General features: G+C 38.0%; 1 protein-coding gene across 1 annotated transcript in view; it reads right to left on the minus strand.

The window, feature by feature from the left end:
• Positions 1 to 5,346: 5,346 nt before the first annotated feature.
• Positions 5,347 to 15,689, minus strand: part of LOC113049551 (ephrin-B1-like) — a 35,025-nt gene continuing 24,682 nt past the window's right edge. Inside the window, 3 exon segments of the mRNA XM_026211983.1 lie at positions 5,347 to 9,260; positions 10,845 to 10,988; positions 11,360 to 11,452. Of these exon segments, the coding sequence (XP_026067768.1) occupies positions 8,875 to 9,260; positions 10,845 to 10,988; positions 11,360 to 11,452 (623 nt within the window). The 3' untranslated portion in view covers positions 5,347 to 8,874.

Below are 15,689 nucleotides of genomic sequence, written 5' to 3' on the forward strand. Positions count from 1 at the left end.
TCGGGTTTTTCTAAACAAGATCAGCCATTGTGCAAATGAAATTTGCTGAAACAGTGATTCCACTCGGCTGGGTTCAGATTTACACGCCTAGCCTGGCAGTCTGACCGTATCCACAGAGATCTGCGTGTGTGTGTGTATGACACATGGACGTAACGTTGAGTTGGTTTATACAGTCATATAAATAATCTTATCTAACTTCATACACACACCTCATCAAAACTCTAAACACTCACGGTCTCCCAAGATGATACCAAGATGAGCTTATAAGTCTGGCTGTCAACAGTGCCGCCTGGGTCTCATATGCAATGTTTAACAGCATTAGCATAAATGGACTGATGATTGGTGATTTTCGCAGTGTTCTGCTGAGATTTTGGTCCTAGGGTGCAGATTTGTCAAAAGGTTTCCACAGAAAACAGGATGCAGTGGCAGTTCATGAACTCATTTGTTTAAGGGCACTCTTTCAGAAATGAAATCTAAATGACTACAGTTCATCGGCCTTTGCAAATTTGGAGAAGTCCACTTCACAACATGGCAATAACAATAAAAGACTTGACCCGTAGAGCACCTCTTTGTGAGAGAGAGAGAGAGAGAGAGAGAGAGAGAGAGAGAGAAATGATTCATATGGGTCAGGGCTCATTTGGAACAGGGTTTGGTCGTGTTTCACATCCTGAATAAATCTTAGGTTTTCCCAATAAGTTGCACAAATCTTGTTGATTTATAAGAACCTCTTTCTCGCTTGTTTTCAGGCCTCTCAGAGTTTTTCCAGTTGCTTTTTCAACCTACAAAATACACAACAACTCAAACTTTAGTCATAAAACCCTCATTTATATATTCTTAATGTAATGTGAATTCCTGCTGCAGTGCATTTGGAAAGTAATCCTTGAATTAGAGTTTCTAGTTTGTTCAGCACCATTATGAAATGCAGTGAGCAGAACGGCAGAGTCCAGCCAAGATTTCAGCCAGCCAGGCTGAGAGAAAATTATAAGTCGTTTTGTTTCTGTCTTTTATTTTTGGATTATAAATGATAATATTTATGTGTATTTATGTATATGCGCTTTTTAAGTATACAGTAAATGCTCTAATTATCAGTCACATCTTATTTTAACCACAACAAAACCTTTTTGGAAGACACTCAAAATATGAATGCAGTGCATTCAGTTGCAGTTTGAATAAACACACACATAAACTCTCTCATTAGAGAGATGCACTGGACAGTTCATGACCTCTCATCTGTTTTATATGCTGTTGGATACGTTGTGTGTGCCGGCCGAGGGGCGAGCAGGCAGTATTTGCTGTGGACGTGTGTGTGTGAGTGAGACTCGGTGAGCATGTGGTGTGGTATTTAGGTCACATTTCCAGCAGGCTGGTTTTCCAGCGTCAGACAGAATTTAAGAGCTAGGTTCAGTGAGTTCTGGACGAGCGTTTCAAACTCTGAGTTAGGAAGTAAAGCAGGTTCTTCATCTTCGCTATCATGTCCATGCGGCTTCATCATAAATACATTAAGATTTAATAGGCAGTGGAGCTGGCCGCTTCCAGATGAGCCTCTGTGACTACGGCCCCACTTTTCATACAGTCATCCTCCTTTAAAACTCATAGACACACACAAAAAATATGACTGCCTTGTGCAAGTCTGGTCTGTTTCTGAATCTCACACACCCTTTAAACAATGAATGATTTACAATTTAAATGTTGGCTTGATACTAATAATATTTCAGATTGACAGGTTTGTACACTTGTGTAGATGTAAGAAAGATATGATATAGTGCAGCTAATTTTTTTTTGTACAGATTTTGTGTATGTATATATGTGACCCTGGAAAACAAAACCAGTCTTAATTCTTTATGAATTATAGATTTTTCTTTTAGGCCAAAAATCATTAGGATATGAAAATGAAAATATTTAATTTCCCACTGTAAATAAATTAAAACGAAATTTTTAAAGGTAGTTTTCACAATATTTTTATATTTTTCACCCTTATGACTGGTTTTGTCCATGTATATATATTGTGTATTATGAGTGTGTGTGTGTGTGTGTGTGTGTGTGTGTGTGTCTGATATGAGAAATATATTTGTTACACTATTAATTAATGTCTGTTAATATTATTAAGAAACAATTATTCATTATTAGTTAATATTAGCTCAAGTCCATTAAATTATAATAAAAGTTGCAACTATTGATTTTAATAATGTAAAAGTAAATAAGTAAGAACAAAAAAATACAAATAGAAACTTATCAGGTGTTATTAAGTAAACAATTATGGTGGTGACTTAATTTAGATTACATATCTTTGAAAATTATATATATATATATATCTGTGTGTGTGTATGTGTGTGTGTCTGTGTGTATATATATATACACACACACACACACATGTATATATATACATGTATATATATATATATATGTATATATATATATATATATATATATGTGTGTGTGTGTGTGTGTGTGTGTGTGTATGTGTGTATATATATATACACACACACACACACATGTATATATATACATGTATATATATATATATGTATATATATATATATATATATATATATATATATATATATATATATACATGTGTGTCTGTGTATACATACATACACACATACACACACACACGTGAGTTTCTACAGTTTTCAGGTATTTAGGTAATAAAAAAAAGAGAGAGCGACTGACATAGACAAATGAGAGGACATGAATGAAACCACCCTGAAACTTCTCCCTACAGATGACTGGGAATTAGAGTGAGTTAGGGGACAGAGAGAGCGTTCTCCTGCTGCTCCTGCTGGGATCCCTGTTAAAAGTGTCCTACGCAGAGAAGGAGAGAGGAGAGCGAGAGGAGTGAGTGGAGGAAACAGTGATTTAGAGGAGGAAAGACTTGTTTCTACAGAGCTCATTAAAAAATAATTAACAATTAAACCAAGTAAAATAGAGGAAGAGAATGGAATAACTGTATAATCCTTCAACCTCCATCTCTGTCTGTCTCTCACTCTCCAGGCATCAATCTCTGCTTCTCTGCTTTGCAAGGAAGCAGACGTTATAGTTCAATATTTATGTTACTCCCTGACTGTGGCTCTCTGAACTCTTACAGCACCACATATGAAGCCTTCTCTCGTGTCATGAGAGTACACAAACACCCAGAGAGACCAATGGCTGACAAAACACAACTCTGTATGTGTGAGTCCGTTCACTTGTGAGGGTTGAAGCTATAATTTGGAGAGAAAAAAAAAATGTCTTGAAACTTTAGATAAATAAGGGCAAAGTTGTCAAATGGAATTATATTCTTAATCTATATATACCGTATATTATATTGATTAAATATTCAGTAAAAACAAAACAAGACTGCAATTTAAAATAACTGCTTTCTATTATAATATATTTTCAAATAAATGATTCTTGTTCATTTTCAGCAGCCATTACTCTAGTGTCACACGATCCTTCAGAAATCATTATAATATGCTGATATGGGTCTCAAAAAACATTGCTTAGCTAAAAACATTAGCAAACCTTAATATTTTTGTGAAAAGCATTTCTTTGAAACAGGAATCTAGTCAATTTTGATCAACAGAATGAATCCTTGCTAAACAAACAAAAAAAAAAAAACTTACTGATCACAATCTTTTGAACAGTCATTTGTGTTATTGTAAGAATGTATATATAGATTCTTAGAGTTTATATAATATCATATATAAATTATAAATACATAATGCATTACAATATGGCCTGTTTATTACACATTCACATTTTGTTGTTAGGCTACCTTATTTACATTTAACTTTTTCAAATGCAACTGAAGTAATCTCTTTTTTTAAATTTTGTGCATGATATGTGAAGTTGTGAGGACACGGGAAGTTTGCGTGCCTGGAAACAGGAGGACACCATTTCTTAGGATAATAATCAAGTGTGTTCTGATGGCAGCTGCAGGGAGCAGTTCAGTGTTCGAGTCTGATTGGATTACTGACGGGCTTGATTGTTCTCTTCCATCTAGCGCTGCATCATCAAACAGATGATAAAATAAAATCAATCTTTCACAGAATTGTATACATCTTGCCTACCCTTTCTTTCTCTGTCTTCAAGTCTTTGTGCTGATGTCTAACTTCACCCGTTGAACTCTGTAGATTCTCTGTAGGATCTCTCTCTCCCTCCCTCTGCGGGTTGTAATAGTAGCAAATAGGAGCTTGCAAAGCCCACGGCATTTACCCAGAATCCACTAAGGGTGAGTGGGCAGTAAATCTAATATCAGTCTTGTGCAGATTGATCACCCGTCACATGACTTGCCTGATACTCTCTAAGTCTCTCCTTGTGTCTCTGTCTCGCACACACTAAACTTGAGTTATATATGAGTGAATATAGTAAATTGTATATCATTCCTACATATAATTATATCTCTGTTGATGAACTACTTTGTCATGATCATCATTACATCTGTAAGAACTTCTTAACCCCACCCAATGGTCAAAATAGCTGTATGGAGCATTTTATGTCATGGTTTATAAGGCTTATTGGAAATACATGTGTCTAACTATATTTTTTGCAGAACTCCAAGAACTGTAGTTTCTAGCTTTTCATGAAAATTATGATTACGGGGTGGATCATAGATTAATAAAGATTTATTTTTACTACAATATTATGTTATGACCTCAAAAAGTTTTTACCATAGTATATTATTTGTAAACAAATACGTTTTGTTGCCTGCATCACATATTCCCGTATGGCTTTTCTTGTGTAGTAAACTTGCTCTGTAGCTCACCTGATACAGCAATGCATTTGTGATATACAGTGCGTTTGAACAGCAAAAGACTTGTAGAAGTCACTTCAGAAAATGTTTTTATCTATGTTTGCTTTTGTTAACACTATTAGATGGTTCAGACAAAAATTAAATTGCATTATAAATCAAGAAATATGGTTACAATTATTATTTTATATATAATGCTATCCCAGATCAAAACAGCAGACAACAGACATTTTCCACAAATGCCGACAGACATGAGACAGGATGCTTTCCGTACTCCAGCCACTGACTGACTATAGACTCACTGAAATTTTAATGCGCTGAAGTCAAACAAGAGTGTTTGTGTGCGAGTCTTGAGAGGCCGGGGACAGATACCCAGAGGCACTATGAAATATTTGTGACACAGAGAGCGTCACTCGCTGAGACAGCTTGTTGTGTTTGAAATAGCAGCACAGTTTGTGTTTGTGTGTATTCAAGACAGAAGAACTGACATATAGCATGAGTCCACTGGACAGAAAGCGACTGTTGCAAACACACATGAACACTCAAATTTCATTCCTTCTGTCTTATTGTGTCTTTCACACAGACAAGCAGTCAGAAACACATGAGACGAGCGGTTTCCATAGGAAAAAACTTTATTTATCCTTTTAAAACGCTTTCTGAGGGCTGATTCTTGGCTTTAGTGTCATATACCGGGGAACTCTGAGGACACTGTGTGAATTCTACCAAAAACAAAAAAATGCCAACTGCCAACACATACATCAAAACTTTAATCAATAATACTGAAATCTGCAACAAAATCTTAGTAAAAGAAAATTATAACAATAATAATGTAGTTCACTGAATAATAGTAATAAAAAAAATCAGCAACAGCAGGAGGAAACATTGTGCAGCACAAGCTTTTTTTGTGAACATTTTTTGTGGGAGTCGCGGTTGGCCTAAGGCCTCAGCACTGCACCGACCTGCTCTATGAACAAGTATATTTCGTGCAAGAGTGGATGAACTGTGTGTGATGGGATGGATCTAGGCCAGAGAAAAGGTTTTCTCATTATTTGTCTCTCTCATAATATTTTGATAATCCTTATAGGGTCAAAAGTCACCACCAATCTGTCTCTTTGCTTGAGGGGAGTGTGTGTACGAGTGTGTGTGTGTGTGTATCTGTTTGCATGATTGCTTAGGTTTTAAGTTCTCCTCAAATACATTATAATATGTATTTTAGAAATGTTATTAATAGATCAGTAAGATGCACACAATACCACAGGTGTCTGACCGCATCAAGTCTAATCTGAAAAACAAGATGGCTGTCTGTTCTTTTTCACCTTATTGTTATGGTACAGACAAACGTCAAAGGAAGCGTATGCCTTACAGCTGTTAAGAGTGCCGCGAACCAAATGTGTAAGCGAAGCTGCAAAAAGCCTGCAGCAAAACAGTCAGAGACAGTCTCTGAAAAAGATCCCACTACAGCAGTGCTGATCCATAAAACTACACAAACTATTCACAGCTTTTGCTGATAAACATGTAGAGAAAAAGCCACTGTTAATGGTAAAATTGGAGTTAACATTAGTTAATGCACTGCAAAATAAAGTATGTATTTTTCCAGTAAAATATCAGAATATTTAGGACTGTGTATTTATTTAGGAATTACTCTCACTAAAATCTCTTAGATTTCTCTGAAACTACGATTACATATATGTATTGTAATTTTGCGTTCAGATCGATCTTTTTTAAGAGATGCTTAGATATTTGTACTGGAAAACAAGACAAAGTTACTGTGCTTGAAAATCATTTTGTGGCAGTGTGATACCGCGACTGATCCACTTTAATAAGCTGACTGGAAGGGTCAGTGCACCCATGTGCATTTCTATGGGTAAAAAAACAAAGCCATGAATTAAAAAAAAAAGTGCTCTTCTAAGGTCAATCCTAAATACCTGAACTGCCTTAAACAGCTCAGACAAAACACACATAAATAATTAGTTTAGTTGCACAAGCTGTTGCTGGTTTAGTTTTGTTAAAGTAGTTTGCTGGTGCTTGCCCTGTGTCTGATGGTGTTTATGTATATATGTATATTGTGTGCTAGAAGTATGACCAGTGGGTCAGTCACTAAGAGTGAGTGTTTGTGTGTGTGTGTGTGTGTGTGTTTGTGTGTGTATTTAGGCATTTCTTGAGTAATAACTCTCTCTCTCCTCTTTTCCTCCTTTATGAACTATGTCATCGAATATTTGACCTGGTTCCATCGCAGCATTTATAAAAATGAAACAAAGCAAAAATACCACCATCCCCTTGTGAAACAGGGAGGATAAAGTGTGTGTCAGCGTGTGTGTATGTGAAGGGACTTGTATGTCTTTTTGCTGCTTTAGGCTGACCTTTTAAAACCCGTTGTACAGGGACCTCTGAGTCTCCTTAATCAAAAACCAACCGTAACGGGGGAAAAAAAAGTCAAATAAAAAGAGAAAACCATGAAACCGGCAACATTTTACTTACAAAATGTCTTTTTCCAAAAAAAAAGACTATTTACAAAAGCTTTTGTATTTTCAAAAATCCTAATTATATTTTTTAATTAACAGGGTCTCTAATAAAATGTAACTTTATATCAATATTTTTTCCCAACATACATTATTTACATACTCTCGGGCCTTAGAAACTAAATTAAGAAGAAACAACAACAAAAAAAACCAACAACAGCAATAAACCCTAATCAAAATATCATTTTAACAATCTATTTTACGAGAAAGCTACAGAGAAATATTGGGCTTTCTTCTGATTGGCTGCGCTGGAGGCCAGATGCAAATGCTGCTAATTTTAAATTAGCATAGGCGTAACACCTGCCACCACTGTTTGCTGTTTCTCATTTCACGTACAGTCCATATAAAAATAGATATAGCACGAGATTTTCCAGGATGATGTGGTGAGCTTGTTTTGATTCTCTGATTTGTGGATGGATTGGTTGTTTGTATGCAAACAGGGATAATGTTTGTGCATATCTGAGAGGAGGGAGAGGTGAAGGCATAATTTCACATGTTCTGTATGTCGATGGATTTTTGGCTTCCGCATGGGACTCTACATACACATGATCATACTGTTAAGAGTCCATGTCTACATCCAAACGGACCACAAAAAAAGACATGTTAGTGGACTAAATTATGCAAAGAAACGCATTAGCATGTCTGTGACTGAAAAGAGGTCATAGGCTCATGGTGTAGAGGCAAATCCCTAAAGATGCTTTTGACCTACAAACCTTTGGGAGATAGAATAAGAAAAAAAATATTATGACAAGATACAAATATTATTCAGCACTTCACGCATCACTGACAACAGACAGCAAATAACTGCTTGTGTTCGGCTGAGAGGAGAGAGAAATTCAACCTAAACAGTTCTCAAATGAACAAAAAGCAGACCAGGAGTTCAGGAAGGTCTGACACTGGTGTATACATGTTAAATTCCCTATTTCACTCACTCGCTTTTCCACCGAGAAGCTGTTTTGTTACTGACCCGTGAACACCGAAGTGTGTTTGAGTGTGTGTTTTGTTCTATTGCCTCTACAGCATAGAGTAAAATGAATGGGTGTCTGGAGAGACGTAAGGGAATGAGAGGACATATTGAGTGTGTGAGGAAGCGAGCGGCATTCATGACAGTTTAAGACATTATCTTTGAACGAGACACTGAGAAAGCTGCAAGATTCGAGTTGATACGGATGAAAACAAAACACTGTGATGGACTGAGAGGTGAAAAAACAGACAACAAAACTAAGTGAATAGTTGCAACGGTACAAAAAAAAAAAAAACACAAATGAGAGCTTCCTGCTTTCTGATGTCACTCTAGTGTCCCTCTGTGATTGGTTGTCGGCTGTTCTTCAGCAGTGAAGTCCGTGCCTGAGTGCCACACAATTTGGGGAGGTTTTCTGCCGTTTCACACACATCGAGAGCGACCGGCACACACACGTACACACAGTGTAGTGTTCGGAAAATGGACGGAGGGAAGGAAATCTGAGAGGAATATCATCCGCATAGTCTTTTTCAATCCTCTTTTCCACTCCTTCCACTCTCTATCCTCTTGCACACGGAGCAAACAGGGTTAGGTAATGAAAAAAAGATTCAGGATACCTTACAAAAACGAGTTCTTATTGCGGTTGCTTCCCTCGCGTTCTCTCAGACTTTGTAGTAGATGTTGGCGGGGCTCTGGGGTGGCATTTCCTGCACTATGTAGACGGGGTGCCCATAGTCTCCGCTGACTTTTTCATAGTGTGGACAGTAGTTATTCTCTGTTGTCCGCAGGGGGATGATGATGTCACTCGGTTCAGAGCCGGCCTGGGCGGCTCCTTTGGGCGTGGCCAGAGTGCTGAGTGACAGGGCTGTCCCGCCCCTGGGCTGTGAGTGCTTGCGGGTTCTCTTGCGAAGCTTGAGGAGCAAGACGATGAGGAGGATGATGATGAGGAGGAAGATGACACAGCCAGCGCCGATGGCAGCGAAGAGGGCCGGTTTGGAGCCGAAAATTCCCTCCACTGACCCGGGGCTGTTACCCTGGTTTCTTGTGTCTGAAAGGGAAAAGAAGAACGACATTATGAGTGACGCACACCCGTTGTTAACTATCAGTAAGAATGATGTCAGCAACACACTCTTTATCAGTGTTTAGAGTCGCTCTCTGTTGTCTGAGGCAAAGATAACCAAGGATGGCTGTAGGAACAAACTTCTGCGTTTGTTAGCATTGGCACGGAGTTACTTTAAAGTAAATAAAACCGTTGCTGTATTTATTGTTGCCTTGCCAGCTGAAACAGCTACCGATGACTATGCATTACGTATACTCATTTTTCCTTGACAATAAAATCCATGTTGTCAAGTATATTTATCGGCAGTACGAAGATAAACAACACACACCCAGACTGGAATAATCCTTTCAAATGGTAATCCAGCAATGAACAATACAGTTGTTGTGGTGACTGTGTATTTCAATGGCATACAGAAAATTTAAGCAGCACAGCATTTGTAGTTTAATAGTAGTCATGATGGTCAACTAATCATCAAATAGTTGATTAGTGAGGTTTACTATCTAAACTACTATTTTCAGCAGCCTTTTCTCCAGTCTTTGGTGTCTCACGTTCCCTCAGAAATCATGCTGATATACTGAATTGGTTCTCAAGAAACCGTGAATGTTGCAAAGAGTTGCTCTGCTTAATATTTTTGTGAAAACAATTTTAAGAGAAAAATGTCTGACCCCAAACTTTGGAACAGTAGTGTAGTTTGTATTTCAACATTTCACTTTTGATGCATGTATTTAAATGGTAGTGCTTCACTTTCACAGCTTGCATGTTATATCAATCTAAAAAAGAGTTTGTTTAGCTTTAAACCAGCGCCGTACACATTTTTGTGTTGTTTTCCATCATGAGTATTGTTTTTATAACACTCTGTATTGAATTAAAATAAAGTCCTAATAAATAGAAGTAGCAACAGATATTCAACATACAGTACATCCAAGTAAAAACTTTTTTTTCAAAAAAGAAAAAATACTAAGTGAGGGTTCTATCCAACTCTTGATTGGATGACTGCAAGCTTGAGGTCGACTGTATGAAAGTGGCGGGGCATAAGAGGACTAAATAACTGAAGAATGTCCAAATGGAATCATGTGATCCTGAACTGAGCTTAATTATACCAATTAGTTGACGAGTCATTCATATAACAAGCCAACTAACCCGGTTTTGAGAAGATACAAAAGCAGTTAATGTCAGAGTGTAATGCGTCCTCTCATAGCAGAAGAATCTGACCTCAAGAATCTGTGCGGTGTGATCACTGCAGCACGAGTCGCTCTGTTCTTTCCTAATGATTCTGTCTCTCTGTTTCTCTCTCTCCTAATGAAGTTTAGACCTCCCGTAGGTTAATGGCTGCTGGGACGTGATAAAGACATGCTACATTAACTCCTGTCTCTCTCTTGCACACACGCAGCTGCCTGAGGGAGGCAGTAGCTCTGCATTGCTGCATTTCATATTAGTGATTTTTACTGTGGCAGATCTTGACTGCTGAACTCCGATCGGTTTGTCCTCATAATATCTAATGTCATTTATAGGAAAACACCATCATTATCCCAAACCAGCTGGTGTAAACACAGATGATTTGTGTTTCCTCACCGCTGCCGGGCATTATAGATCCATTTCTATCTGGGTCTTTGCCTCGTTCTGTCTTGCGGGAAGGGCTGGTTGTGGGGTCCTTGATCTCGTTGTCCCGGTCCTGGTCTGGGAGGTCTGTTAAATCTGGATCGGGTGCGTTTGGATCTGGAACATACAATCACATACATAACTAATTAGAAACAAAACAGTCATGGAAATTTATTTCAGTACAGCACGTGTTTGAATGTATTCGTTTCGATTTTGGTGTCAGGATCCTCTTATGTCTAACTTCCTGTTTCTGCTTATGAGTCAGAGTACAAAATCTAAGGGCAGAAAAAGTGTATTCTGTGTGTATAAATATGATGTGTGGGCTGTATGAAGTCATGCTAACTTGGATAATGTTTAACTAAAATCTAATTGGTGGTTAATGAGTCAGCTGACTTAATCATCCACCAAATGGGGCTTAAATGACTTTACCTTTGGACATGCTGAAGATAAAAAAGGTATGTGTGTGTGTGTGTGTGTGTGTAACTCACCTTGGCCCACTTTCATGATGATCTTCATGGATCTCATGCTACAAACCCCACCTTCTCTGTTTTCCAACCCTTCCCGTGTTCCATTAGAAGTTGCTGGAGAAAGAGAGAGAGAGAGGGGGCTTGGTGATTGTCTTGGCGAATTAGGTTTAGATTTATAGGACTTTTGATTGGAATTCTTGCTGCAAACCAAAGCAGGAAAAGGAAACCCTAATTTAACTCTATAAATCAGATGCAAAACACAAGCACATGCATACACACGTATACACACAGTCTCTGGCTAAGGAAATGCTCATTCAGCCCTTAAATCAGACATTGCAACCTAATATTACCTTAGAAACATCCAAAAACAAACTAACGTTTGTGTGTGTGTCTCAGAATATGGACAAGATGAAAAAAGCTCCAGTGTATTCTCCTGTTACTAGTCCCTATGATAGTAATCTGATCCCATGGGAACGCACAAACACACGCCGCCACGCAGTAAGAAAAGCCATGTGTATGAATTTACTTGCGTAGGCCTCGAAGCCCCAGTGTTTCCTACAGAATGATCCCTGTGAGTTTGAGAGATCGGAGACACAAACAGACCTAAAAATATGCCAGAATGTACCATGTTGCATCTCTGCTGTGTCCGAGAAAGACATAAGTGTGAAAAAATTAGCTTGCTTTGAAGAGGTGACACACATATATATATGTATACAAAACTCATAAAAACACACACAACCTCTATGTAGTTAAATAAACCGATATTGTCACAGCGGGTGATCCACCTTCATCCAATTTAACTCCCAATTACACTCGCACAAGTTCACACACAAACACACACACACATTACTAGTTTCCATTAGTTTGTGCTCATTAAGAGGTGTGATTGAGAAGTGTCGAGAGTGCATATATGTGTAAGCACTAATGAGGATGAACTATAGAACAGGTAAGATAAGAAAATATGCTTCTTCTTGCAACTGACTCCCTAACTTTTAAAGGAATGGTTCAACCAAAAAAATGGAAAATTCTGTCATTAACTACTCAGCCTCATGTCGTTCCAAACCAGTAAGACTTTTATTCATCTTTGGAACACAAATTAAGATATTTCTGATGAAATCCAAGAGCTTTATGGCATGTCATAGATAGACAGCAATGCAACTGAAATGTTTTATGGCCCAGATATGATCGTTAAAATTGCCCATGTGACATCAGCGGTTCAACTGTTATGTTGTAATGAAGCTACAAGAATAGCTTAAATTTCTTCTCATCTGGATGAGTCTTCACCGCATGCACAAAGTCTTGTTTACAAGCAGAGGAATGCACAAGCATGCATCGCAGTACTCTCATGAATGGCGGCAGACACTGACACGGAAAAAACACTGACACGGGCTTCAGGAAATTATGGTTTAACCACTGATGTCACGTGGACTATTTTAACGACGTCCTTACTATCTTTCTGGGCCATATAATGTTTCAATTGTGTTACAGTCTATGCAGGGTCAGGAAGCTCTCTGATTTCATCAAAAATAACTTAATTTGTGTTCCGAAGATGAACCAAGGTCTTACGAGTTTGGAACGACATGAGGGTGAGTAATTAATGACAGAATTTTCATTTTTGGATGAACTATCCCTCTAATCATTGTTTAGTAATGTCTGATTTGAAATTAATCATTACCTATTAATTAAATTTTCATAACAGAGTTTTGTAGATGTTGGAACTATTATAAGCACAATGTTTGACAATTTTTTTTATATATATAGGCAGGACTACTCTTAAGAAACAGTGTGACATTTATATGAAGAAATCACAATAATGGTAACTTCAATGAAAGCTTCAATATGACAGATTCTGTAATTTGGCAGCTAAAAAAGTCATTTTGCTCTGAAATATTTCAAGATTCCCCAAAAATATATTTATTTATTTATTTATTTGCCTGGAGCCCAGCAAAAATTCAACACTGGCTTTCCCTTTCATTTCAATATTACCATCACTTGAAGAGGAAGGTCTTGGCTTTCTTCTAATTATCACTGCTTTGACCAGTATCGGAAACTTTATAGCAGCAATATGGATGTGTGCTCAGAAAGAGACTCCAGTGAGGGAGAAAGGCCAGGGGAGGGCACCGTGCTTGTGAATGGCCCTTTGTGGGCGTGTATGGGGGAGGGGTGATGTGTGTGGTTGCTAGGAGCTGCTATGATGTCATGCAGATTGAGATGTATGGCAGTAGGCAGAGTGCCAGCCTCCTTACGGTAGCACCATGCCAACCTGTCACCGTTCCAACCACGGAATAGCATCACACGGTGCTGCTGTCCACACGCACACACACACACACCCCATCCTGACTCCAGGCTAAAACACAACACACATTCCAGACAGGCAGGGTAATCCCACCCTGTGTACTGTTCTGTCACTACATCATTTCGGTCTTCATAATTAATAATTTGCTGCATGGATGTTATTGGACTATTAATTTCTAGTCAGACTCATGTCAAACTGAATTCCAAGAAGAGTAAAATCATTACAGAGAACAAAGCAGTTATATTTTTTAAAGAATATAGCGTAAACATGCAAATACACAAATCTCCAAGGACCACGCAGGGAGATTAACATGATTTAGATTTAAAAACAAGGTGTAAACACACATTAGAAAAAAAAACGCGAAGGGGCTAGGGATTTACCATCTGCCTCTATGTGTGTGTGTGTGTGTGTGTGTGTGTGAGAATAAGAGAGAGACAAAGAATGAAATATTCAGTCTTGTCACAATAAATATAATGTTGCCCCAGTTAGCATCTCTTATTGACTGACATATAGTGTGTACTTTGTGTATGTGTGTGTGTGTGTGTGTGTGTATCAGCATTTGTTTGTAGCTGTACTCTCATTCTTTTGCCATCTCATGCCGACCTCATATTTTAGCAAACACACTCACACACATATCTAAACTTGTACATGAATACAAACACAATCCCTGAAGCAGACAAAAAGCAAAACACAGTAATATTACAGTATTTTTGGGGCAGTATTTTCACAAATAATGATAGATAAATTAAATACTCTGATTAAATGGCCATTTCAAGCGAATTTTAGTGTGAACAATGCAATGACAACACATAAAATAAATTAGTTGAAAGCCATTACAAATTTTATTATTTTATGTAATGGCCTTTTACATGGATCCTGACAACTAGTACCAAGTATCAATCATTCTAATAATAAATAACAATTGCAATAACTAATAACACTTTGTTAGCACTTTTCATAGCTCAAATGCTAAACTGATTCAAAGGAATTACAATTAAAATAGAAATATATATTAATTAAACATTAAAAGTTATATTAAATGGTAATTTAAGTCATTGCATGGAATTTTGCAATGACAATAATGATACTACCATTACTAATTATAAAAATAATAATATTTGGAAAAATATAGGTATACTGTGATCATTCCTTTTTTCCACATATTAAAGGTTCTAACATCAAGGACCGAATAATTATTTGGTTTCGAGGCAAGCGTTGAATATTCAGCTGCACGGCTCAGGTTTTGTGCCATATTTTCAAGTATAATCTTGCAGCTGTTAAATCAACATGACAGGCCCTGATTGAGCTGAGGTTCTCTCATCACGTCTCACAGAATGAAAGAATCCAAACCTCAATGAACGCGCATCAAATGTTCACAACCACAGCTGAGTCAGACTTTCGAAACGAATATTTTTGACAACTGTAACATTTACGTTTCAGTAGGCAGGGCCCAGAGCTGTTTCCCTCGAGTCTCTGACTGATGAGTAACTGAAACAAAGAGCGGAAGAAAAAGACGCTTCGCTGAGCAAGTTAGCCACAGTAGCCAACAGCACCCCTCTGAGCCTTCAGGGAAAAGACAACTGTAGTCACAGAAAGATCTGAAAAACAGCTTTTTGGGAGATGAATGAATGTAGCCGCTATGGGTTTTCAGTCTTTCGGTGGGTGAGCATGTGTGTTTGTCTGTGAGATTTGGGTCAGTGTTCATTCTAATGCAGTCGACATAACACAGAGAGCTAGTGACAGGTCACTCACACACACACACATATGTACACAACTCATCAGATCAGACACAGCTAGATTAGATCTTCTTTTGCTTCCAGAAGCTCATCCAATCAGATCGCTGCACTGGTCCAGCAGTCGCATAACACCCGACCTTTAAATCCGCAGGAAGAGCAGCTCAATGGGAGTGCGTGTGTGTTGTGGAAGAAAATTAAAATGCAATAACCTTCCAGCCTCACCGACTCCCCTGTAATTCTACATCCAAGTACAGACGGAACTTAACCTGAATGGCAAAAATGAGATTTTGTCTTCTCGGCCAACAGGTTCAGAGCAAGT

Source organism: Carassius auratus, chromosome 30, assembly GCF_003368295.1.
Source record: "Carassius auratus strain Wakin chromosome 30, ASM336829v1, whole genome shotgun sequence".
In the NCBI taxonomy this organism is placed as follows: Eukaryota; Metazoa; Chordata; class Actinopteri; order Cypriniformes; family Cyprinidae; genus Carassius; species Carassius auratus.